Source organism: Papaver somniferum, unplaced genomic scaffold, assembly GCF_003573695.1.
Source record: "Papaver somniferum cultivar HN1 unplaced genomic scaffold, ASM357369v1 unplaced-scaffold_118, whole genome shotgun sequence".
NCBI classification, from domain to species: domain Eukaryota; kingdom Viridiplantae; phylum Streptophyta; class Magnoliopsida; order Ranunculales; family Papaveraceae; genus Papaver; species Papaver somniferum.
Window position 1 is genome coordinate 11,891,144 of NW_020620825.1, and position 24,930 is coordinate 11,916,073.

Genomic DNA, 24,930 nt, shown 5'->3' on the forward strand with positions numbered 1-24,930 from the left:
TCTGATTAAGTTTTTATCATGTTCAAAGAAAGTTTGGTTGCCACTAGAATTGGCGTGAAACATCTCATTTGTTTTCTCACACCAAGATATTGGACGTAATTGAGGTGTTGGAGATTACTCGTGATTAAAACAAATAACTGCAGTAGCTCTGGAAAAATATTATTTGTCACTTGCTTGAGGATGCAGACACAAGAAGTTGTCACAACAGGTTAAATCACGCATCTCGCAATGACCAAGTCGTGTGTTAAAACATGCTTGAGGCATGAATAACTTCCTCATATATGCCTCCTAATAGAGAATCCAATCACTCTTCTAAATATGTAGTGCTCTTGAAGAGACTACACATAGTGCTCGTGGAGACTATCGGAATATGATTCACACTCTCTGAGTATATACCTCATTAAAGATGAGGAGATGATAATGCCCCTGAAGTGGCGCTGGTACCAGTTGTGAAACTTTTATTGATTATGCATGCATTAGAGAAATGTGTGGGATCTATATAATTGTCGATTATTTATTACAATGGTGGTTGTGTACCCCTCTGCAGAGGAACATCGACATTGTGATCGGTAGGCATATGACATGTTCCCCTCAAACTGAGGTAGAGGATGAAATCTCTCGAAATGCGCAAAAAGATCGGATCCGGCTCACACCGTAAAATTGTGAGGCCTGAATGTTACATGTTGGTGTTTGAGATAAAGCGCGGAGAGAATAGTATTATCGCTTTAAGTGCGATTGATGGTTTCCTGCTGAACCCCGGGATTGGTTCTGTAAACTAAAAGTATTCTCCCAATATTGATGCACTTTAGCGTGATCGTCTCTGAAGGACTCTGATTGCATCTTGCTATGACTTATGATTGGTGATTATATTGAATCTTTGAAGGATTCGATCTTCTGAAATAAGTCATTATCACCACATAGGAGAAATTCGTGAACAATCCTTGTGTGTATTTTATGTTCTTTGGTATAGGTCTAATATCCGGATGAATTGATGATCATCTTAGGCTTCTTGAAAGCTCTTAATAGCACCAAAATCCACGCTTGAACTAGACTGTGAGATCTCGTTGAAATTGAAATATTTCTCGGCTAGAAGTCCGAGAATATGCTAGCACAGACTAGAGTATCTAATTTTTGATACTGGTAATACTTATTGTGCTACTAAAATTAGCACCATTACTATGTAATACCCAAAAGTGGAAAGTGATCGATCTATCTGATACGTACGTAGAAATAATACTTTATGGTACAGAAGTACCATGTACGAATATAATGCATGCATTATCTTGTTGTTCTAACTTTTATTTTGCAGGTTACACTTTTTGGAGGATGAAATTGATTCTACGGTATTTATGAGTCTACAAAAGGCCTTTCATTGTTATGCCTGAAGTTAAAGCGGACAACTGAATTTGGTGTGCAATAATGGAGGATTTAAATGCGAGGTGTATATTACTAGTGGTGCACTCGGCGCAAGACCTGCAGTCAATTCTCCATAAGCTGCAAATGGTAAAGTAGTTTTTTGAAGGCCATATAATATTTGCACCACCAACCGCTTTAGAAATCATGCTTCAGGGGGAGTAAACTCGTGGAATCATTGGCTGAACTTAAACGCGTTGTACTCTTTTTCCTTCACCAAGGTTTTGTCCCGTTGGGTTTTCCTTGTCAAGGTTTTAACGAGGCAACATATGCGTGTTCAGCACCATTATCAGGCGACGTCCGTTGTACTCTTTTCCTTTGGTCTGGTTTTGTCCCATGTGGTTTTCCAGACGAGTTTTTAACGAGGCAACATTAGCATCGACGTCAGCATTATTATGAACTTTGGGCACTCAGGTTTTGTCCCAAGTGGTTTTCTTGGTGCGTGCGTTCAGGTTTTGTCCCAAGTGGTTTTCCGACCACCCTCATTCTAAGCTCAGGTTTTGTCCTAAATGGTTTTCCTGACGCAACTTTGACGGAAGAAGCATTTCATGGCGGTGACTAACCTCACTCTAAGCGCAGGTTTTTCTTGAATGGTTTTCCTGGCACAATTTTGAAAAAAGGGGAGAAAAGTCGTAACGACCATCATCACTTTAAAGCTACCGGAGTTGTACTCTTTTTCCTTCGGCCAGTTTTTATCTCAATCAGATTTTTCTGGCAAGGTTTTTAACGAGGCAACGGATTTGCTCGGATTTTGTCCCATTGGGTTTTACCAGCAAAGCTTTAACAAAGCACTATTATTAGAATGGTGGTCCAAGGGGGAGTGTCGTGTGAACATATTTTTAATGGGTGGCCCACCATCTCAATCTCTAAATTACTCGAGTATGTTCGGGTGATTTTTCACCTCCTCTGACCGTGTCAAGAAGCTGGATAAACTTTACGTATTAAGATAAGCCGACTGTATTTAGGATAAGTCCTAACACATGTTTATCTTACCACTTGATGATGTTGGCTATAAATAGCCCTCCCTGTATCCATATGTATATGTAATGAAGACAAAAATGAAAGCTGGAAACTAATGAAAATCCGTAGCTCTTCCTTCATCTATTCTACTGTGCACCTAGTTGTCTTCTTATATTTGTATACAACTCCACTAGCACCACTGATAGCTTACCTTATTAATACATAATAATATGCACAATATAGGTTAGTTTTTGGTGTAATTAAAAAATAAAAAAGCTAACAAAATAAAAATGAATTTTGGATTGTTAGACATTGTATTTGCAGCAGGTGCCCAGCACATGCAATTTTACTAGCAATATAAAGGTTATAGATATAAATTTGATGTTTGATACAAGTGTTTATTATAAAAAATATAGATATAAACTTAAAGCCGATATTACACCGATATTTGAAACCGAAATTTCCCCGATACAATGTTATACCAGTGTACCGATTCCCGGACGAGACAAACCGGTATCCGATATTAACTACATTGTTCGGGACACACAACCAAGGGGTCAGAACAATTGTGTCTCCCGATTGGCGTTGAGTAGTTGACCCATTGAATGTGTACGAGACACGTAGAAATTTATAAGCCTCACATACAGCGTATCATTTGTTCGGTGCATTTCTATATTTGATCATGTGTAAATTTAGAAGGTGCTTGGTTTTCTTTTCGAGGTTGTAGGAAGACACAACGGCTAGATTCTTTTTTTTATTTTTGTTTTTTAAAACGGTAACAATACAACGGTCGAATTATCTTCAAATTCCTTCATATCTAAAAACACCACCGTCTCTTCCATTCTAATATCAGATCAATTTTTTTTTCCCTCTCTCACTTTCTTCATCTCCAACTTTTTTCTTTGGCTTCTAGACCTTTTAGAAGAAAATTTTACATCTGCTCTTAAATTAATCTTAATTTATATTTCATAGATCTCTGTTCATCATCATCTGTGTATTTAAAATCTAAAGGGTAGAAGAAAAACTAAATAATTTATAAGAAGATGATGCAACAGCAAGATCTATGGAATGGTCCTCCTGGTTTCAGACCAATTGCTGCTTCAAAATCAGCACCATGTTCACCAGTAAAACCGGTTCAAAGTGTCTCCAGGACTCGCTCTGAATCCTTTCATGTCACTCATAAGGTTCCTGTTGGTGATACTCCTTATGTCCGTGCCAAAAACGTTCAGGTAATTAAACTAGCATGAAACCCCTTTTCTCAATTTTGACTCAATTATAGTGCTGGCGTGTTTATTAAATCAAAGATTAGGTTTTTATCTAATTTGGGTTTTTTTATTTGATGGTGCATTAGTTGGTGGATAAAGATCCGGAGAAAGCAATTCCGCTGTTCTGGGCTGCTATTAACGCTGGAGATCGAGTTGATAGCGCTTTGAAAGATATGGCGATTGTTATGAAACAGCAGAATCGGGCGGAAGAAGCCATTGAAGCTATTAAGTCATTGAGGAGTCGATGTTCTGATCAAGCACAGGAGTCTCTTGATAATATTCTTTTGGATCTCTTCAAGGTACTGTACAATCAAATTTCCCCTTAGTTTTCTCTCTCAAGTTCTATTTACTCCTGCTATATTTGAGTTCAACATTGATATTAATTTATTGTTACAATTAAATTTAATCTATGCAGAGATGTGGAAGATTAGACGATCAAATATCACTGTTGAAACATAAATTATACCTAATTCAACAAGGTATGGCGTTTAATGGAAAGCGTACCAAGACTGCCCGGTCTCAGGGAAAGAAATTTCAGGTCTCCGTAGAACAAGAGGCAACTCGATTACTGGTAATTTAATTGGTTCTCTCTCTGTATACTCTTGCCATTAGTATTTAGTGTCTCTGTTGACCCTTCTATTGTTCTCTGAGAAATTGAAGTGTCAGTCTAACATTGTAATTGGATTATTTTTGTGTTGCCAGGGGAACTTGGGATGGGCGTTTATGCAGCAAAACAACTATGTGGAAGCAGAAGACTCTTATAGACGCGCCCTTTTGATTGCGACTGATAATAACAAGATGTGCAATTTGGGGATATGTCTGATGAAACAAGGGAGAATTGCCGAGGCCAAAGAGACTCTTCGAAGAGTGAGACCAGCAATGGCAGATGGACCAAGAGGCGTAGACTCCCATCTCAAAGCTTTTGAAAGGGCTCAACAAATGCTCCAAGATCTTGAATCAGAAATGATGAACAGAGTCGTAGATAGAGTTGAACAGGGGCGTCTTTTCGAAGCTTTCTTGGGTTCTTCATCTATTTGGCAACCTCAGCCTTGCAAAGAGCCTTCTGCGCCTCCATCTGCATCCTTGGGTAGAAGTGTTCCAAAATCACAAAATGACGGTTTTGGCGATGAGAATGTCGATTCGTTGGCTAGAAGCAGGAATCAAGTTATTGCCAATCAACCACTATTGCAGAAAATCACTAAACCTGTGATGGAGAATAATCAGTTGGCGGTTAATGGTTATGCCAAACCCCCCCAGGTGGCGGTCCATAATCCTCTATTGCCCAAAAGCACAAAACCTGTCGCTGCTGCTGGAGCACAACCAAAGAACTCTTTCAACGTTGCTGCACCACCATTCTATCACTCATCACAGATGCTGACCAATAATCCATCTCAAACTACACAGTATCTTGATCCTCTTGGAGGAGGTGGTATTAAGAGGACCAGGTCCATCAACAATGTAAGCCAACCGCAGCTTACCAAGGATGAATCTAGGAAACTGCCCACTACTGAAGTTCGCGAGCAAACTGAACAGAGCAAAACTCGAAGAAGATCTTTGCCAATTGAAGAAGATAATGATTTTTCTCTGTTGTTGCCGGATAAGGCCTTTGAAGATGCTATCCTTGCTGCAGTACTTGGACCCAATAGTGAAGCTGCGAAGACGGTGGGAAGCAGTAATAACAATCCTACAATGAAAATCGACAAGAGGCTTCGAGTTTTTCAGGACATAACCCTCTCCATGAGCCCAAGAGCCTGAAATTGACTAATAAGTTAATAACTCACTGGAATCAGTCAAAGCTTGATTTCCATTAACTATTTATTCTCTTTAAATTTATTCTAGTTTTTAGAATGGGAGATGAACTTGTTCTCCTTTGCTCCAGTCCATCAGCAGTGGTAAGTACTAAGTAGTAGTAGAAACTTGAGAGGGACTTGGGGCCTTGTAATGTCATTGGTAACTTATTAAGTGCAGTCTGTTTGGTAGGGGGAGAATACTTAATTTGATTTTTGGCCCCTTAACCAAAAAAGGAGGCACCTCATTAATAAGATTCATGACTTTCAGTCTTGCTTTACTGGTATGTTCTCGAATTTCTTTACAACATAGTCGCATTTCATTGGTAACTTAGTGCAGTCTGTTTCGTTGGAGGAGGATACTTAATTTGATATTTGGCCTCTTAAAGAAAAAAGGAGGCACCTCATTAATAAGATTCATGACTTTCAGTCTTGCTTTATATCATTTCATTACAATGCAGTCGCATTTCAGTATCTTCATAACATCTTCACTTTTTTACTTGGCAGAACAAACTTAATTTCAGCCAATTTCTTTGCAAAAATTCTTCTTGACAGGCCAGCTGCCCAACTAAACAACCCAAAGCCGGGTGACATTTTTGGGGCAGTGTAGATCTTTTTTTTTTAATGCAGTTGTCTGAAAATTTACACTTGAATTTGGATTCAAATTGTCCCAAACCCTGCCATTGATGGTGGTCCAGTGGAGAAAGTCATCTATTAGTGAGAAAAAAGAAAACCAACCAATTTTAAAATTGTCACAATTATATAAAACTATCAAGTGGTAAGGTAATGTTATTCGGTAAGTAATAGCACCAAACAAAATAGACCACCTAGGTCCTCGTTGATGCAAGGACCAACTAATAATTTTTTGCTTATTATTGTACTATAGAGATCTGCTGTGGCACCTTAAAAAAACAAGTACTCCTGTCGTCTACTTCTTGATTCTTCGAGCCTCATATAAGTAACTCAGAACCACCACAGCTGCAGCAACTGCGACTCCAACAGCACTTTGCGCCAACACAACAGTGGTCTTGGCCTCTACCTTAGAAGCTGAGGAACTTGGTGAAAACCCAAGCTCAGAAAGTTTCTTGTGTGCCATTGCGTAGTCTTTGAAAAATGTATCCTCGTCCTGTCAGAGAAGCTGAATCAGAATAGTTCCCGTTTTACAGCAGATATAAACCATACTGCATAAGTTGGAAACAGCAGAAACTTTAATAACCAAAACTGTCGACAAGGGCCAATTCCAAAATTATTACCTGTGCATACAGTTCAACATAACGACGAAATGCTGGATCATCCAATAGAGCATTATCTGTGGGAAGCTTCAATAACCCGTCAGTTTCTCCTTTCAGCAGCTCCCTGATATGATATTTGGAAGTAAGACCTTTGTCTCCTAGTTCGGGCAAAAAGAATGGAAGATATGGAAGAGGTATGAATATTCAAATTTAAGCTAGTGTCTTACACGAAGTAGGAATTGTCAAACTTCAGAGGCTCACTAGTCCAAGCACCACCAAAGCCTGATCTCTCTGGATGTGCCCTTCCCTACAAAAAACAAACGAAAAACTCTATAAGTACATGTGCATCTTTAGACCGTGTAAACATTTCTCTAAAGTCTTTAAAGCATTACCAATGTGTGGGCTCCAGATAATGCCACAATTTCCTTGTCAGATAAACCCATCCGATAAAAGATGTCTCTCAAATGCTGCCCACCTGTTATAGAAGAACAATTTAGGTTATGCAGTCATCACTATCTAGATAGTTCAGTTTAAAAAGGTACGGTTGGACTATGTACATGGTGTTAACAGATACACGGTGAACTATTTGTCGATTTCGGGGATAAAATCATCAAACACCTCTCTTGAATTAGTAGTTATGTACACCATATGGAGATATCTTTCGTTCACTACTATCGTCAAGAATACAAAATTGAGCATTCTATAATTGTACGAGTATTTCCTTAAAACTTTCAGCTTACATGTACACAGTTTAGTGGCGTTTGATATTAATTTTCCTATAATAATTCACCAATCATGGTCCTGAGAAGATCTACAGTCTTCTGAATACCATATTAGAGCAAATAGCTCCAATGAGTAAGGTTTTCAGTAAATGAGCAGAAAATCACATAAGTAGAAGATAACAATCTGACGAGTAAGAGATAAAGGGATAATTACCCTGTTTTGCATCTGGGAGTCGACCTTCTCTAGGGGAAACCAATGAGTCCTGATAGAAGGCACCAGATAGTCAAGTATAGAAACAGATACAGCTGTGAGCTCACCCGATGCAGTTTTAACGCACCTTTCTACCCGGAACAAACTCAACAGTTGGCCCACCAGTGATCTCTACTGCAACGACCCCAGCAAGCTGACAACCGATGAAAGAGTGAGTGATCAATGATGTACGAAAAACCAATGTTGTTTGACAAAGTTAATTTCTAGAGTGAGACTACTACTGGATATACTAAAAGTACTGGTTAATGTAATTCCAAGGAAGTGATACAAGAAATAAACATCTAGCATTAGATGGAGAGCTGAAGACACACAGTCTAATTTAGTCATCATCTATTTTGCATATACTGTTCTACCACAATTCATACCCCTTAAACAATATCAAGAGATAAAAGTTGGGAGGTACTAAAGGGACTAATGGAGAGTAAGATGTCTTGCTTTTAGAAATGGGAATCCACTAGATCATATTATAAACCAAAAGAAACATATGATGTACATACATATTCAAAAGTAAACACTTGTTTCTATAAAGTACTCTCTGCGTTTCTCAAATTGAACGCACAACTTGAAAATCATAAACAGTGAAGCTTTCACTCTAAAAATTCACCTGGTAAAGATCTGCGTACGTAATCCTTGGATGTTTTTTCTTCACTTCCTCTACAACCAAAAATTACAGCGAGAAAGAATAACAAAAGATCCGGAGTTAAGATAATCTGTTATGATATTGGTAACAGGCTCCACCATACCAATTCATATATAATACAGTAAACTACTTAGCAATGGAATCTTTATTCTATAATCAGTAAGAAAATAAACGCACCACAAAAATCTATGGCAATTTTTAAGCCACTATTGGCACCATGTTTCAACTCCTCTTCGTTCCTAATTGAACCATTAGCACCGCCTGTCTTTGATTTGACATCATAAGTTCCGGCATCATGCCACCTACAAGCATAGAGAGAAGAAATCAAGAAAAACACATGCAGATGATTAGATTTATACAAACACAACAAGTTCTAAACGAAGGATGAATTAACATGAAATTTGTTGTTTGGATATGGAAAATGAACAGGTTCAGAATTAGGGATAAATACCAGATCAGGAAAGAAAATAAAAAAGTCAAAATAGAAAAATGAGCTGAAACAATTAAAGAAATAAACAGAAATGAATGAAATTGGACTTACGCAAGACGGAGCATGATTGGAGCACAGTTCTTGGAAGAAATGAGAGCACGGAGATCACGGCGAGCCTTCTCGATTTCTTTGAGGTAATTCGCATCTACTGCTACAGCTGCCATTTTTCAGTTTTTGAGAAAGAAAGAAGAGCTCTCGAAACCCTTCCTCGACGACACAGTCAAAGAAGATGAAGAAGGGGGGGGAGGAGTGACTGACTATCAAACAACACAGAACCCAATCCCAAAGTTGTTAGACGGGTGTTGTATATTTTTCAGGAGTGGACCGACTGTTACATTAAATGAGTGGGGTTGGGGTGTGTGCTAGCCAGGCGCTATCCAATCCTATCCTCTTCCCCGCCTTGAGCTGACGTAAATTGATTATTTTTTTATTTTTTTATTTTTTTTTTATCTATGAACCAAACAAAAATTACAAAACAAATGCTTGTTGTCAATCACACGAGGAGATGCACCCATATTTAACCACTCGACAAGGGACAAAAAGAAAAACTGATCAACAATATAGGTAGGATTTTCCATTCCGAACATAAACTGGATTAAGATTAACACAGATGGAGCAGCCAGAAATTATCCAGGATTTACGTGGACAAGGTTCATATGCAGAGATTCTGATGCACGAACTATAATGGCTCTAACTTGGCCACTATGAATTACGACTGCATTAACTGCAGAAACTTGGACTCTGCAATTGTCATCAAGAACAACAACCGAAAGGCAATGGCCATGAGTTATCTTTCAAACCGACTTAGAAAACCTTTTGTGTTTCATCACTTCATTTATACCCCACCTTGACACATTAGAGATGATTGAAGAAATAAAAATCAGATTTCGACAGATCCCGCAAGTTGAAACTCAGCACAACTACAGGGAAGGAAATCAAGCGGCAGACGGGTTAGCCAATCATGAGGCAGATGGAAGTCAAACGGGGAGTTTATCTACCAAAATATGAACTCTATTGAATTACCAAATGTAAATTATTTTCTTTTCAAATGAGTAGCAAGTTTTTGGGATTTTTCTGACCTCTTTTCTTGCTTTTCATTTTGTAATCTAGGTATTTATTAATACATATTTGGATTTACCAAAAAAAAATTATCTACCAAAATATGAGACCAGACAATCCCATATGTTTATTAGTCAAATTCTATTTCATGATTCCGTGGGTACCAAATATCCATGACAAGTTGTAAACTAATTTCCTTTTATTTAATTACATGCTTAAAAAAAAAAGGCTTGTTGCGCCGGATTGAGGAGGAACTCGGAGATAAAAATATTTGGGCCTTCAAATTTTCTGGTTCATCATTTACGGTGCCTTCGTACAGTAAAACTTTGTTAAAAATGGCGTATGAAACCTAAGCACGCAAGTGCTGCCCTCAAGGGATGGCATTCTCTTTTGGTTCCTGCCTCTTGGGACTGTGAGTTTGATAAAAGAACACTAGTACACAGTAATGGAGGACTTCACCAACTGGTAGTCAGCATGTTCAAGTAATAAATGAATACAGAACCCAGACATTCACTAGTTGCCTTGACACTCTGGATTCAGCCTAGAACCAGCCCTAGGAAATGTTACATTTTAGACTTCTCGCGCTGATGCTAGGCTGATCTTTATTTGAACTGCCTGAGGGATGTTCAAGTTCAATTGGGCACTGTTAATGACATCTACAACCCAGAATGAACCATTACACCGACCAACGACCACATAACAAAGAAGGGAAGATCTTAATGGCATCTACTTTTCCTACTTATATTGATATTTACAGTAACTAAAAAAATGAAAATAAATAAATAAAACAAACTTAAGGGTCACCCTTTTTCTGGATGAACAAGAATTTCATTGCTTATATACCATTACAGTTACCTTCTTCTTTACCCTCTCCAAATTTCATAGGGGTAGCAACAAGTTAATCCAGAGTTCACGAGAACAGCAATCAGGGGTACTTTGAGGAACAGGGGATCCCGACATGGGATTTGCTTTATCGGGAATCACCCAGCCATTATGTACAAAATCAAGGGTATTGAATGAAATCTGGCATCACTCTTCACAAAATTTCAGAACCTGTAGTCACCATTCCTGCAACGTGAAAAATTGCTTGTGCTCTCACCAATCTTCAATTTCGTCAATATCTGATGAAGTCCCACCATTTATATCATCCAAAATTATGTCCCCATCGGAGTTTTCTTCCATAACCACGTTGCTTCTCCTATGAACTTCTGATATTCTGTATCCGAGCCACTTCAAGATGGGTCTGTACTCAGTTGCTATGATTGATACGTCGGATGCACTTGCACTTTCAGAAGCTTCTATTCTTTGCCTTAGCATTTCATCCTGCGACCTCACAAACAAAGTTAAGAAAAACATGATCATTCAGAATCAGAAAGCAACCAGAGAAGATCAGCAAGTTGAACATCATGCATAGTAATACAAAGCAACTGGATTGCTCAAATTCAGTGCATAACTATCAGTGCAAGTTGGAGAAATAAAGGTGAATCCCACTGAATCAGAAGATTTAACAAAAAATAAGTTCACAGCCCGCACCTTATTTCGTCTCGATGACTGCTCTACCTGCCAAATTTTTGGACTGCGGATGGAATGCCACCTAGACCGAACAAACATAACTAGTGATTATGAAATTCTACTTTAACTTGGGAGTGTGTAATTCACAATAGAAACAATAACAGAAAAGAAAACCTGGAAGGAGCGGGATGTGAATTCCCAAAAAGCACCCCTCTGACAGAAACCGAAGCAGCAGCTAATTGGCCAATCTTCTCCAGCTCATGTTGTCCAGTCATTGTGTGGGTCCCTGCAAACCCATGAGAAGTAGCAAGAAGGCAGTCAACGTCACTCAAATAGGAAGTTACTGTGCAGGCATCTTCTATTGCTTCATCACTTATGAAATCTAGAACTGTATGATAATAATATAAACAAAGACACGTGGATCAGGTTAGAACCTCACAACATTATATGCAACATCTAAAAACTGTCTTATGAGTTATGACCATTGCAACAGCGAACTTTCAGCTTTCTAAGAATGAACAAAGAAATGTGAAAAAATATCCGGATGATAATGCCAGTTTCCGATAGAAGTAACAGTTATAAGTCAACATATTACCATTTTCATGTAGAAAATCTGCAATTGGTCTCGCTTGACCATGTGCTTTAGAAAGAACATTCTCGGGATCACCCATTTGTAACGGTAATCTAACAAACCTTTCCCGTAACTGAAACTCATCAGCCCCTAGAAAATTAGAAGAATTGTGTTTCAGTATTTACAAATTCTCACTTGAGTATGAACGCCTAGCAAACTTATACGAGTTAAACAAACAAACAAAAAAAAATCAAATATGTTGAATCTAACTTTAGATCTACAATTCCTAATTATGTAAAGACCATAAGATAAATGAAGCTCAAACCTCTTCATTGTAAATACAGGGCAATAGTGCCCTATTAAAGCTCTCTTTTCCCTCTTCAAGTGCTTGTTTTCTTACATTTGTATATTTGAAAATGAGAGTAGGGCTTTTAATAATCACTAAGATACCCCTCATATATCTGTCTCTCTCTCCCAGCGCATATTGTGATCAAGGGATACAGATGTATGAGAAAAACCTAAGGCATGGAAACCACCAAACTTTGCTTTTCACAACACTGATATGACTGCTATATGACATGGTTGTTGGTCTAAGATACATAACATAAAGCTATAGTTACATACCCAAGCCAGATGCACATAAAGACTCCCTTTTGTTGTGGAGGAACTTCCCCAACGCATGAAATAGAGAAAGTGTTTCGTCTCTGCCAAATGAAAGTGCACCACCCATTGGAGTAATGTCCAGTAACTTCTCTTTTGAATGAGTGGAAGAGAGTTTAAGTAAGGAAGGCATCTGTCTTTGTCTCAAACAAAAGTACTGTAAGGACGTAACTGCATGCCTGATATCACCTCCACTGGCCTTTGCTATCAGAGCTATCTGATCAGCAGTAGCACTGCACTGCTCTTCTTTGCATATTCTAGAAAGAGCCACCTTAATGGAATTTGTAGCAACAGGATTAAAGGCCACCTGAAATTCCAAGGAAAAAATTGAACAGGCCATTTAGCAATGAATAAACCAAATTTACATTGGTTCAGCCACCTCAAAATTTAAATAAAAATACAGTCACTACCTTACACGCCCCAGCACTCTCAAGACAAGATTGAAGATCTTTCCAGTAATGTGATGTATTATCAGCAGTGTCAACCTTATTGTACTCGGTGATCAATATAATCGTCGGAATCTTAGTTGATCGAGCAAGGGCATGCAAACACTTGCAAAGTTTCCCATGAGCAGCCTTTCCGTTTGCCAGAGGAAGATCATCAATTAAGAGTACGTATGGATTTTCAGTTCCTCCAGAACTGGATGGTGGAATCATTGAATATTTTCTAATCCTCTCAACGAAAGTCTCAAACTCGTTCAACTTCGACATGTAACTTACTCCTGTTAGTACCATGACATTAAATATTCAACAACAGAACACCATTTCCAAAAGAGTAAAAGATAGGGAAATTCCTTGATAATCATATCTTATAGAAAGTCGAATTTTGGAATAATGCTTCTCAATTTTAGACCCAATAGTGTGCCATTATGTCCATCAAGAAGTAATTAGATAAAAATGCTCCTTTAACCGAAGTAAACCAACTACAAGTATTTGATCAGGATGGATAAGTGATGCTGACCACTAAGTACTCGGACTTATTCCAGTCTGGATTCTTTCAGATTGTAGTGTAAAAAAGGTTATTTATTTCTCTAATAATATTTTAGATTAATAAATTCTTTACCTAAATTGGAGTTGTGGATATGTTCTTGCCAAAGTGTGGGTGTAGGGGTTTCCCATTCACATAAGTTGACTCCAAGATGAGATGCAATTGCACGGACCGTCGCCTGAAAGACAAATAATGCATAAGATTCAAATAGAAATAGTGGCTCATAGTTGAGAGGTGTAGGAACGACGTGTTAACCAAAACAAATGGAAATAGTGGAGCTTCAATTAGACCATTTATTCTCCAACAAGAAATCTTGAAATGCCAGCTTCAACTACAAGTCTACAAAGGCATAAGTAGAGACCAGGGCTAAGAGGAAACATCTTAAGTTATCTCACACTCTACGAAACAGGCTGAAACCAATAACTTTTGAAAACGGAAATGAGACATACCGATTTCCCGACTCCAGCTTGTCCAGTGATAACAAGAGCATGGCTGTGAAACCCATCCTAAAATGAGAAAACTACACCATCAGAAAATACAAATAAAAATAGATAAAGAAAGAGACAAAATCACCTTTGAGGTTCTCAATCTTTCCTCTAACCACATTTTGACTTCTTCAACCTGCAGAGATGGGAGAAACAGTGATACAAGTCATGCCCAAAGATTCAAAAATAGAAGTGAATATTCAGAGAGCAACGCTATTTGGCTTCCTGTGCCCAGTAGAGTCAAACCAAGTGTTGGTGACTAGTACCCTAGGCATCTTGGAGATTGAGACCCCAATCCACTCCTTGTGGGGTTCTGACCAGGACTTACAATGTTAACCAACCGAAAAGAGATGGAAATGCCATTTTTATACTTAAAACAACAAGATTTGGAACCGCTGTAAACTACAGAATACAATTAACACATTTCTTTTAACCAAAGTGTTATCGGTAACCTCACATTTCAAATCTTAAACCAAATTTGAATTGTGGACACAATTAGATGTTCTTGTTTTGCAATTCACATGTGAATAACATAATAGAAACAGGTTGTGACAGATAAAACCTTTTTCTTGTGTATCGCAAGCTCTTGCAATGATTGAGGTTTGTATTTGTCGACCCATAGCTCCTTTTTGTTACTCTTTTGAGAACCTAATTCAAGTTTATGTTACATTAGCTCTAAAATGATAGTTTGATTAATAAACAAGAAACACATTTTGCAAGAACGAAAAATTATCCGCTCAAAAACACAGAAATGCATAATTTTCAAAGCGAACAAAAACTTAAAGGTACAACTTACATGAGGTAAAGGGAAAAAGAAAAGGTTCGTATATTACCATTAGGCACCTCTACCAGACCTTGAAAGTCTTCATAAAAACCATCAGAAAATGCATCAAAATTGAACTGCATTGCAATAAAAAACAAAAGCACCAACTAATTAACAAAACTTAATCACAGTAGAAATGGAGACACAATTACCACCACCTAGACGGCAATCACAATTACCTCTCCTATTAATGATGTATGAGAAGGGAAAAGCTCCTTAGTTGTAGAAGAGAGAGAGCGACGAGACCTCTTCGTCTTTGAGCCACCACCAGAACATGAAGTCTTTCTATTGCCATTTGCTAGCTTTTGAGGTGCTGATACGGAAATTTGTTTTTTCGATTTTGACCTAGTAGTAGGCTTGGTGCAAACCCGTGAGCTTAAATGATCATCTTCATTATCAGATGAAGAAGATAGCAAGATTACATTTCTTTTCCCCATCAAAAAAATCCAGTAAAAATAGAAACCCTAGATAAGAATTTCAATGAAAACCACCAGATAACTTCAGAACCTGGTTTTGCTTAGTAGTATTAGCACTGTGACGAGTAACAGAAATTAAAATCATCGATCGAATCCTGTCAAGTAAAGAGAGACCCCCAAAGCAAATAAAAAGAGGGAAACTTGGGAAGCGAGATCTTCAATCTATACGAGGGGAAAAAAAATTGCGCGCGCTTTTGAGAAACTAGTGTCGAAGACTCGAAGGAGCATTTATGTCGTTGAAGTGGAGGTGTACATAAGAAGCCAACAAACGATACAACTCGGTCTTGGTCTGGGTTCGCATTTTCGAGGGGACAGGTTTCATCCACCTGGTTTAAAGGCTAAGCTTTTTTTTTTAAAGAAAGATAGATTTCTTTTTTTAAATAAGAAAGATGGAATTTTACCTTATTAATGCTGGAAAAGCTTACAGATATGTCTTTCTGCAGATAGTTCTAGCCATGTGGGGGATGACTCAATCCATTCTTCCTTTGTACTTGAGTTTCTAGAATATTTTGCTCAAGAGTATGCCACATGATTAATATCTCCATCGACACGAGTACATAATCATTCTTCAAAATATTCTAAGATTTTTTTTAAATGTAGCCCACATTTTTAATAACCATAATCCAATTAAAATAAGTTCTTTAGTTAACCGGATAGATTTTTATAATCATTCTACATAACCCATAAAATTATACATAACTGTTATATATAGCCCAATTAATGAGATAATCATTAAATCCCTAAATCAACAATTCAAAAAGAAAGACATATATCTGTAAGTTTTTCTAGCATTAATAAAAACAAATAGCCCAACTCGAAAACAACAAATTATGGCTAATCCTAATGTTAGATTAAATGATCAACTCCTCTTAAACACCAAGGCTGAAATCCAAAAACTCAATGATTATGAAGAAGGGCATTGGAAAATCAAAGGAAGAGAAAATACTACTTTCTTAGGTGATAGAAATACTCACTACTTCGACCAAAATGACACCATAAGACAAAGGAGAAACAACATTGTAGGATTATATGATAGCAATAAGAATTGGGTTGAAGGTAGGGACAAGATTGTTAACCGTCTTAATAACTATTTTGAAACTCTCCTCACTACGTCTAGTCCCACCATTAAATATGATATTTTCAATCTTATTCCTTCTTCGATTTCCCCCTTGGATCACAAAACCCCATACTACAATGTGTAAGTACTAGTCAATCTGTCATCCTTGTTAATGGTATTCCTTGTAAGCCTTTTAAACCCTCTAGAGGTTTACGTCAAGGGGATCCTCTGTCCCCTTATCTTTTTATTTTATGCATGGAATCATTTTCGAGGACCCTATCTAATGCGGAACATCCGAGACTCATCTCTGGTTTTAAGATAAAGAAACACTGTCCTTCAATCAGTCATTTACTGTTTGCTGATGACTGTTTAATTTTTACGAAAGACAACATTATTCAAAGTAGGAATCTGTAGAATATTCTTGAGGGCTATGGCAGTACCTCTGGCCAAATGATAAACTTTTTTAAGTCTGGTATTTTTTTTACTCCTCGCATTCCTAACAGTGTAGGAAGAGATATAATCAACATTCTTCAAGTAAAAAAAATAAGACTTGATGATAAATACTTAAGGGGTCCTTTATTTACCCACAAGTCTAAAATTAAATGCTTTGATAATCTAGCTGACGAAATGGGGGGTAGACTAAAGGGATGGAAAAGTGAGTCTATGTCTCCTCCGGAGAGAGGCATTATGGCCAAGAATGTTCTGGAGTTTTACCTGTCTACACAATGTCTACTTTTATTCTACCTAAAACCATCATTAAAAGAGTAACTAATACCATAAGAGACTTCTGGTGGGGTAAGCTAGGTCCTAAGAAAGGTTTTTATATTAAAGACTGGGGTGGTCTTTGCAAGAGTAAAGAAAAAGGAGGTAATGGCCTAAAAAAACTAGACCTTATGAATCTCTCCCTAATAGCTAAGAATGGTTGGAGGCTTTTCCACCAACCCGATTCTATCTTCTCTAAAACCATGAAAGGGAGATATTTCCCTAACACTAATCATTTTCATGCTACTTGCAATGAAGGATCCTCCTGGGCCTGGAAGGGTGTTTATAAGGGCATCATGATTATCAAAAACTTTAGTATATGGTAAATTGGAAATGGGAAAACTGTCCATATTTGGAAAGACAAGTGGATCCCAGATGAGAATGGTAACCCTGTATGCCTAGATAATTTAGGGGTTGTCTCTAATTATAGTATGATGAGTGAGTTGATGATTGATTCCAGATGGAATCTAGATGTGTTAAAACTGCTTTTTGATTGGGAAATGGCAACGAAAATTCTTACTATCTCCCATATGAGAATGAAGACACTCTTAGATGGATCGATAACCCACAGGGGAACTTTACCATTAAATCTTTGTATGATCTTCTCGACAGGAAAAACTTGCAGCCCAAAGATAGTCTAGCAAGATAACCACTAAAAGGAAGGAGGTTATTTTTCATCTTCCAAATGAATAATTGGATTATAGGGAGAACATTTAACTTCCAGATCTTGCAGCCCAAAGATAGTCTAGCTTGCAAGATCCGGAAGTTAAATGTTCTCCCTAGAATCCAATTATTCATTTGGAAGATGAAAAATAACCTCCTTCCTTTTAGTGGTTATCTTGCTAGATACGTCAGTTACATTGACCCTGTTTGCACTTTATGTAGGACAGCTCCTGAAACAGGAGAACACTCTCTCATGCACTGTAATTTTACCAGGGCAGTTTGGTCCCACTGCTCTTTAAATTTGGATAACTCTTGCAATGGGTTTACTAACCTGGATGACTGGTGTAAAAGTTGGTTCTCTAGGGGCAATTCCAATACCCCCTGGGTTTCATGGGCTAGCCTCTGTGGCACCATATGCTGGTTTATATGGAAAACCAGATGTGATATGGTGTTTAGAAATGTGAATCCTTGTCCTAAAAACACTAGTAATCTAATTATTGGGCATCTGTCTTCTTATAGGAGGCTCACTCAAATAGACAGAACCAGAATCCCTGGTAGAAGGATAGAATTCCCTGAAACTTCTTTGCCTTTGGTTGTATCCTTTGTTTTCCATTCTGATTATGATAATATAACTGGTCTAACAAGCATTGGTGTTTGCATTCTAGGGCCCTCTGGAGAGACCATTGGAAGAAGCACCAGAAGTATCAGAGCACACGGAAGAGAAGAAGGAGAATCCATTGCAGCCAAGGATGCTATAGACTGGGCTGTTAATCTTCAACGCAAAAAGCTAAATCTTTTGGGATGCAATCAAAACATAATGAAAGATATGCAGGGAGGACAAAGAAGAACTAGTTGGAAAACAAATAGACAATTTAATTTTATGCATAAAATCTTTTGAAAGAGTACTGTGTGAGACCATTAAATATGACGAATTCCCCGATCTCCAAAGGCTAGCTAGAGCTGGAGGAAGATCTCAAAGTCCTCAGATGTGGGAAGCACCTTCACTTTCTGTTTTTTGTCAGTAACTTCTCTTTTTTATCTATAAAAAAAAAAAAAGTTGATAGTCTAAATTTTATAATTATATTTGTGTAGTGTATTTGGCATAATTAATGTTTTTGAAGAATTATCAATAACCTAATTAATTTTAATGTAATCATGATCAAGGAAATAAAAATCACCTTAGATAAAAAGAGTTTTTATTGATTATGTTCATGGAGTTCTAAGAGAGTGTTATAGGAATATATAGAATCAAAACGTTAGTTAATTCCATTTTGGTTGATGTTTTGTGGAAGTTCTACAAGGGATTAATCAGAATATTCAGTTTTAGCGATTTTAGCGTAATTATGATTGAGAAAAGAAAAGCATATCATCTTAAAGAAAATTAAGAACTAGGTTTATTTTGTTTTTGAGAAAAAGTAAGAAATTAGGGTTTATAATTGGTCAATTTGTGAAAATATTAAAATAACAATCATAGCAGTTCAAAGTATAATTAAAAAAAGAGTTAGTGTTGTATGGGCTACGATCCATGGGTGTGCGGCACAACTAGAAGCCTAAGGGTTTCTCTTTAAATGTATATAAAACCTATGTAATAGGCTAATCAATAGAAATCCTTATCTTCTCCGCCTCTTCCCTTTTCCCCTATTATTCTACTACAACACGTTATCATGCACGAAGCTATACCGCATAGATATATTGGATCGGTTGATTTTTTTTGCATGGATGTGTTACCAAGTATTTCTTTTGAACAAAGAAATTTCGTTTCATAGTATATATTAGGGTTCCACGAAAGCATGATTATCAAACGTATATATTTCGCCGTTAGATTTTCATGAACATTTAGTATGTTCAACCCAATTAGTCGTTACTTACTCTGTTAAAATTTCAATAAAATAGTAATATGATGCAATCTCCAAATTCTGATTTTAGTATAACTGTCTTCGTTTGGAAAACCCTAATTATAACAGCGTCGAAAAACATAAGTTTCGTATAATTTTATCCGTTGGATTATTCTGTAATTTTTATATGTGGTATATGTTATTCTCATGGAGATACTGTAAAAATTTCATAAAGATCCAACCATGGAATGTACTCCAAAGTACGTGATATTTCCTACTATGTCCACAAAAACGTGAATTAGAACAGTTATACGGCGTCGTAAATATCCTTTTATCTAGTCGTTGGATGTCTTTGAAATTTTAATATGTTTGTCGAAACATTGTGGTGAATATACAATATAAATTTCATCATGACCGGACTATGATGCATTTGTCTGTCGATCAGATTAGTTGAAAGAAGATTTGTTTTCAGTTTTTAGGGTTAACGATATGTTTTGGGCTCATATGCTAATAACTTCACACTTATTATCAATGAGCCTGAATATTTCATATATAATGAACCACATATGTTTATATTCATTAAACATGACCTTGTCAACCCAATGGACTGGGTCTTGACCAAATAGTTGACCAGACTTTGACTAAACCATTTTTTTTGTTAAGTCCAAAGTTTATTATAACAAAAAAAAAACGTAATTACAAGAATTACAAATTTGGAGCACAAAGCTCCCTACTCCCATAAACCAAAGGGGTCTAAATAACTTCTAAGAAATAACTAAAGTAATAACCTCAAACTAGAAAAATAAAAGAAGTTACCTATATCTATAGCCAACCCCTTTCAATTTACTTTTGTTGTTACCAACTCTATACGAGTTTCTCTTGGAAAAAATTTCAGCCATAATATCCGTATCAAAAGCATAATTACCGAAGATATCTTCATCTTCATCCACATAAAACTTTTCATCTTCATCTTCAGTGGCAAAGTTACCAGGAACAAGCTTAATAAGAGAAAACTTACTAGGGGATTTTTTCTTTGGATTCATTCTTTCCATTTGCTCCTTCTTTTCTTTGAAATAATCTTGTCTAAAAGCTGGGCTTCTAATGAACTTAGCACGCACTTCTTCAATCTGAATATTGCTTGCCACCTCTAATTCTTCCTTAGACAAAATATTATTCATATCAAAAACAGTATCAACCAACCCGGCTTGAATTTCCATGTTAATGTCACGGCTTGGAGATTCCTTATTAGACTTGCTGGGAGAAGATTCCAAACTTGAATGAGATTGCAAAGAACGCTTTGCTATGATTTTAGCAGCCTGTTTGGCAACTTTCCTAGCTTTTTTCCTTGCTAAAATGTATGCATCAACTTCACCCCAATCTTTTGAGCCCATACTAACATTTGAGTCACTAGATTCCAATACTTGTTCCTCCTCTTCCTCAATAGTAACATTATCAAGGCATCTAGGACGTCATATTTATTTTTAATCACAACTTCAGTTTGCAATAACTCATCCACAAAAGTGTAAAATCATCTGCAAAAGGAGTAAAATAGAAAGAAGTACCTTTATTAGGCGATTTATTTCCTTTCACTTCAGTCCATTCTTCTTTAGAATATGTAGAGTCCTTGCTGAGATTGAACATTGCTTTTCCGTCCAAACTGGCGTCAGGTCTGTTAGAAAGCACAAAAATATCAGGTGAAACTTCCGTATTCTTTTTAGACACGGACTTAGGGTTTGGCTTGTGTACGAACTTTTGCTTGGACACACTTTGTGCAACCATGTTTTCCTGGTTTTTACGAACAACCATATCCTCCTGAGCTGCAATAACATTTTTACATTGAATAAACTTCATATGAGCATCACGCAACTCAGCAGCAGATTTAGCAAGCTTCGTTTTCAACTAAGATTCACCAACATTAGTTTGATCATTACTTGTACCAACTTCAGTAGGAACGTTTTTATGTTTTGTCAAATCAACCACGGATTGAGCACCATACTGATCTGGCGTAACTGCATGGCCTGCATTGACAGATTCTTTACGTGCAGCAATATCTTCTTTATCTGCAGTTTCTTCATCATCTTTCCTTTGTTTTACCTGCCATTGTTGGTTATTCACTTTCTTTTTATTAGCCAAAGGAATAATTGCAACCTGTTTAGCTTTATCTTTACTAGAAGATGCATTAGTCTTCTTTTTACACTCATATCATCAGTATGCCATATGATATTACAAGTAAAACATAACTTAGGAGCATTAGGAATATATTGACATTGCCAAAAATTTCTACCACCTCCAGTTAAAGCAATACTCCCAGGGATATGTTTTTCAAAATCAATATCCACCAAAACAGAAGCAAAGTGGCCATATTCTAGATTTAGGATTCTTTGATCCACCACAATTGGTGTTCCAACAGTTTTTCCCATTGAAACAAGCGAGTTTTTTGTCCATAACTCCATTGGAAGCACTGGAAAACGCACCCACACAGCTGCATGAGAAGGTTTTTTCTTTTCTGAATTGAACCCTGGGTACCAATCTATTAACTTCAGCACATGATGATTGACAAACTAGTTTGAAGCATGAATCCGCTCCTTATCATCTGAACTTGATAACATAATAACAAAAAAACCTTTACTCATTGGCACAAACTTACACCTATTCACGCCAAGCTTCCATTGATCTTCTAGGTTTTGCTTAACATCATTGAACTTTAAACCCGTAGCATCTAACCTAGCTACAAAAATGTTTTGAAAAGGTTTACAACCCTCTTGGAAGAAATCATTAGGAACTCAAAAGTACTTGAACACCACTAAAGAGTCTATGATGTGGAAGTTTGTGTACACAAGTACAATACTTTCTTCATAAAAATCTTCAACTTATAAAGATACACCTTTCAAAGAGGAATCCATACCTTCAACATTTCCAAGGCGACATATTAACTTCAGGCGATGTATTGCTTTGAAGGAAGTTTGTCGAAACATTCATTTTTCCCCAAACTTGAATGTTAAGTGGGATATAATCCACTTGTTAGACTATAATAACTCAATAATTTTGACAATGATATGTTGTAATTAAAAGCACACCTCACGTTTTGTGGAAAGAAACTCATAAAAGTTTCCATGAGTCAGAGATGTAATTCTGGCTCCAGTAGTAATGATACAAAGTAAATTTATCTACCTATAATGGGACAAAGATGTAATTCTGACTCATACCAATGAGAGTTTCAAATCTTGGAATAAGCATTTTACTAAAGATACAAGCGTTTTAATGCAAGTATCATATATTAGCAGTCAACTACAAGAGATATAAGGAGTTTAAAGGAAAACGAACACATTATATTCTTGGAGAAGGTCATGCCCAACATCAACATTAATGGAAACAAGAAATTTGCCAATTCAATACACTTGCCCATTTTTTTTCTTACCTTTATTCAATCAAATTCGTATAGTTAGATTCTACATTTTGATCCTAAACTATTGTCTACATGACAGTTTGACATGTATTTCATTAGCTAAAATAAATAAATTTTTTTGCGAAGAATTAAATTAATTGTTTGCACTTACGAAATGAAAATTATATCATTTTCATGAGATTTAAATACTCTAAAGAACTTGAGATATACTCAAAAGTACTTGAGTTATAAGGATCATTCGTACATTATGATGAAAAGTATATCATCTTCATGAACGGTAACACTATAAACTAAATGAAATAGAATTTCTTTTGTTACGTAATAAGGTCACACCACTTATTACACAAAACTCTTAAGGAATTTAAATTAGTTGTTGAACTATTTCCTTATAATGTGACTACGATGATTGGATCATCGAGCGAAGAAATGCTCAAATTTTGTTTCCACGATGGAACAAAGATTAAAAGTCACAAAAGCTCTATATGTGCCGAGAGCTAATCACCTTGTTAAATTCCAAATAGACCCATGCAAGTGGATATCATATGGAAATTCACAATGATGAGAATGTAATTGATTGCATATTTTATAGTCTCTAATATATTTGGAAGGAAATATATCTTATAGAAATTAATGAGTCAATCTAGTGGAATGTAAATCACTATAGTATTTGGATTATTGAATCCATATTGACTTCGACGATGAAATATTGGGAGTTGACTCATACAGACTTTGACATAACCATAAAGGCACTTTGGTTATGACATGATGTTTCGTTTTGAAAGGACTCATACGTACATCACTGTGTTTGAGTGGACGAAATAACGGGAAAAAAATTGACAGAAGGATAAAATAAGTGTTCTGTAAAGTACTAGATGCACCCCCCCCCCCCCCCCACACGCACACACCCCACACACACACGCACACGCACATTATACTTTTAAGTAAGAAAGAATATCACTCATTTTACAAAGTCTTTAGTAAAACAGGATCGAGACCATCCTTAGATGCAAATGGTAAACAATCCATATTACAAACAAAACGAGGTGATCTTTAGAAAAATATTCATGCAGAATGCTTACCATTAAAGTGACTTATGGCTCTCGTAGATTTTTGACGTTTAGACTAGTTATAGTTCCCAAGTAATGTTGCGTTTGAAAAACTACTAGCACATATTATACATGTAAGGACTCACCACCCATTGTAAATGCTAGAGAGTATACATCAAAAGGAATTGATGGTTATTGCATGTTTAATAAGATCAATGTAGAGCATCCTATTCCCCATGGTCTCGCAAAGTCTATCATCAAAGGTTACATATGGTGCCTAAGGCATGGTTATGCGTACAAACCTACCTTTAACTACTTGGGAAATATGCAATATTATACGCATCTTCACTTATCCGTCTTAAACCCATAATTGGTCAACCATTATTTGCATACCAGTCGGTAACTGGATATAAGCCTGACATTTTGTGTTCTTACCCATTTTTGGTTGCACTTTTTTTTTTGCTGAGTCACATTTTTTATTAATAAAGAAGCTAAATCACAGCCAATTCAATACAGGACTGACCCAAAAAAAAAGAAGAACAAAAGGAACTTACAAAAAATAACACTTCAACTAAATTCAAAGATTAAAAAAAGCTGTTATTTTCCTTTCATATACTTGGCTTACTCTTGCTGTTGTCATTCTATAACCCCCTTCATATACTAATTGGAGAATTCTGCTCTTAAACCTGTGAAGATTAGGCTTGATCTCCTCAAAAAGTTTGGCATTTCTCTGAAACCATAACTCCTTCATAGTGGCACAAGCTTCTATCATCCAAATATGCTTAACAAGTGGACTTTTATCTTTAGT

The 24,930-nt window shown here is 36.7% G+C and overlaps 3 protein-coding genes across 4 annotated transcripts; 1 reads left to right on the top strand and 2 right to left on the bottom strand.

Moving 5' to 3' along the window:
- The first annotated feature begins 3,243 nt into the window (after positions 1–3,243).
- Positions 3,244–5,703, top strand: LOC113330392 (protein POLLENLESS 3-LIKE 2-like). The gene is made up of 4 exons (XM_026577217.1): positions 3,244–3,602; positions 3,725–3,937; positions 4,054–4,209; positions 4,341–5,703. The coding sequence occupies exons 1-4, from the start codon at positions 3,417–3,419 to the stop codon at positions 5,391–5,393; spliced, it is 1,608 nt and encodes a 535-aa protein (XP_026433002.1). The 5' UTR covers positions 3,244–3,416; the 3' UTR covers positions 5,394–5,703.
- A 420-nt stretch (positions 5,704–6,123) lies between these two features.
- Positions 6,124–9,075, bottom strand: LOC113330609 (probable L-ascorbate peroxidase 4, peroxisomal). Its single transcript, XM_026577423.1, has 9 exons — positions 8,832–9,075; positions 8,468–8,592; positions 8,255–8,304; positions 7,718–7,783; positions 7,594–7,642; positions 7,050–7,132; positions 6,885–6,964; positions 6,679–6,781; positions 6,124–6,551 (listed from the first exon to the last, which is right to left on the bottom strand). The coding sequence occupies exons 1-9, from the start codon at positions 8,942–8,944 to the stop codon at positions 6,354–6,356; spliced, it is 867 nt and encodes a 288-aa protein (XP_026433208.1). The 5' UTR covers positions 8,945–9,075; the 3' UTR covers positions 6,124–6,353.
- A 1,301-nt stretch (positions 9,076–10,376) lies between these two features.
- Positions 10,377–15,618, bottom strand: LOC113330351 (cell cycle checkpoint protein RAD17-like). 2 transcript variants are annotated; one of them, XM_026577162.1, is made up of 12 exons: positions 15,057–15,618; positions 14,888–14,954; positions 14,617–14,702; positions 14,143–14,190; positions 14,019–14,075; positions 13,645–13,747; positions 12,993–13,303; positions 12,547–12,889; positions 11,947–12,072; positions 11,526–11,637; positions 11,373–11,433; positions 10,377–11,162 (listed from the first exon to the last, which is right to left on the bottom strand). In XM_026577162.1, the coding sequence occupies exons 1-12, from the start codon at positions 15,312–15,314 to the stop codon at positions 10,935–10,937; spliced, it is 1,800 nt and encodes a 599-aa protein (XP_026432947.1). In that variant the 5' UTR covers positions 15,315–15,618; the 3' UTR covers positions 10,377–10,934. The 2 variants fall into 2 exon arrangements, with proteins under 2 accessions (XP_026432947.1, XP_026432946.1); XM_026577161.1 differs by having other exon boundaries at positions 11,526–11,739.
- Positions 15,619–24,930: the final 9,312 nt, after the last annotated feature.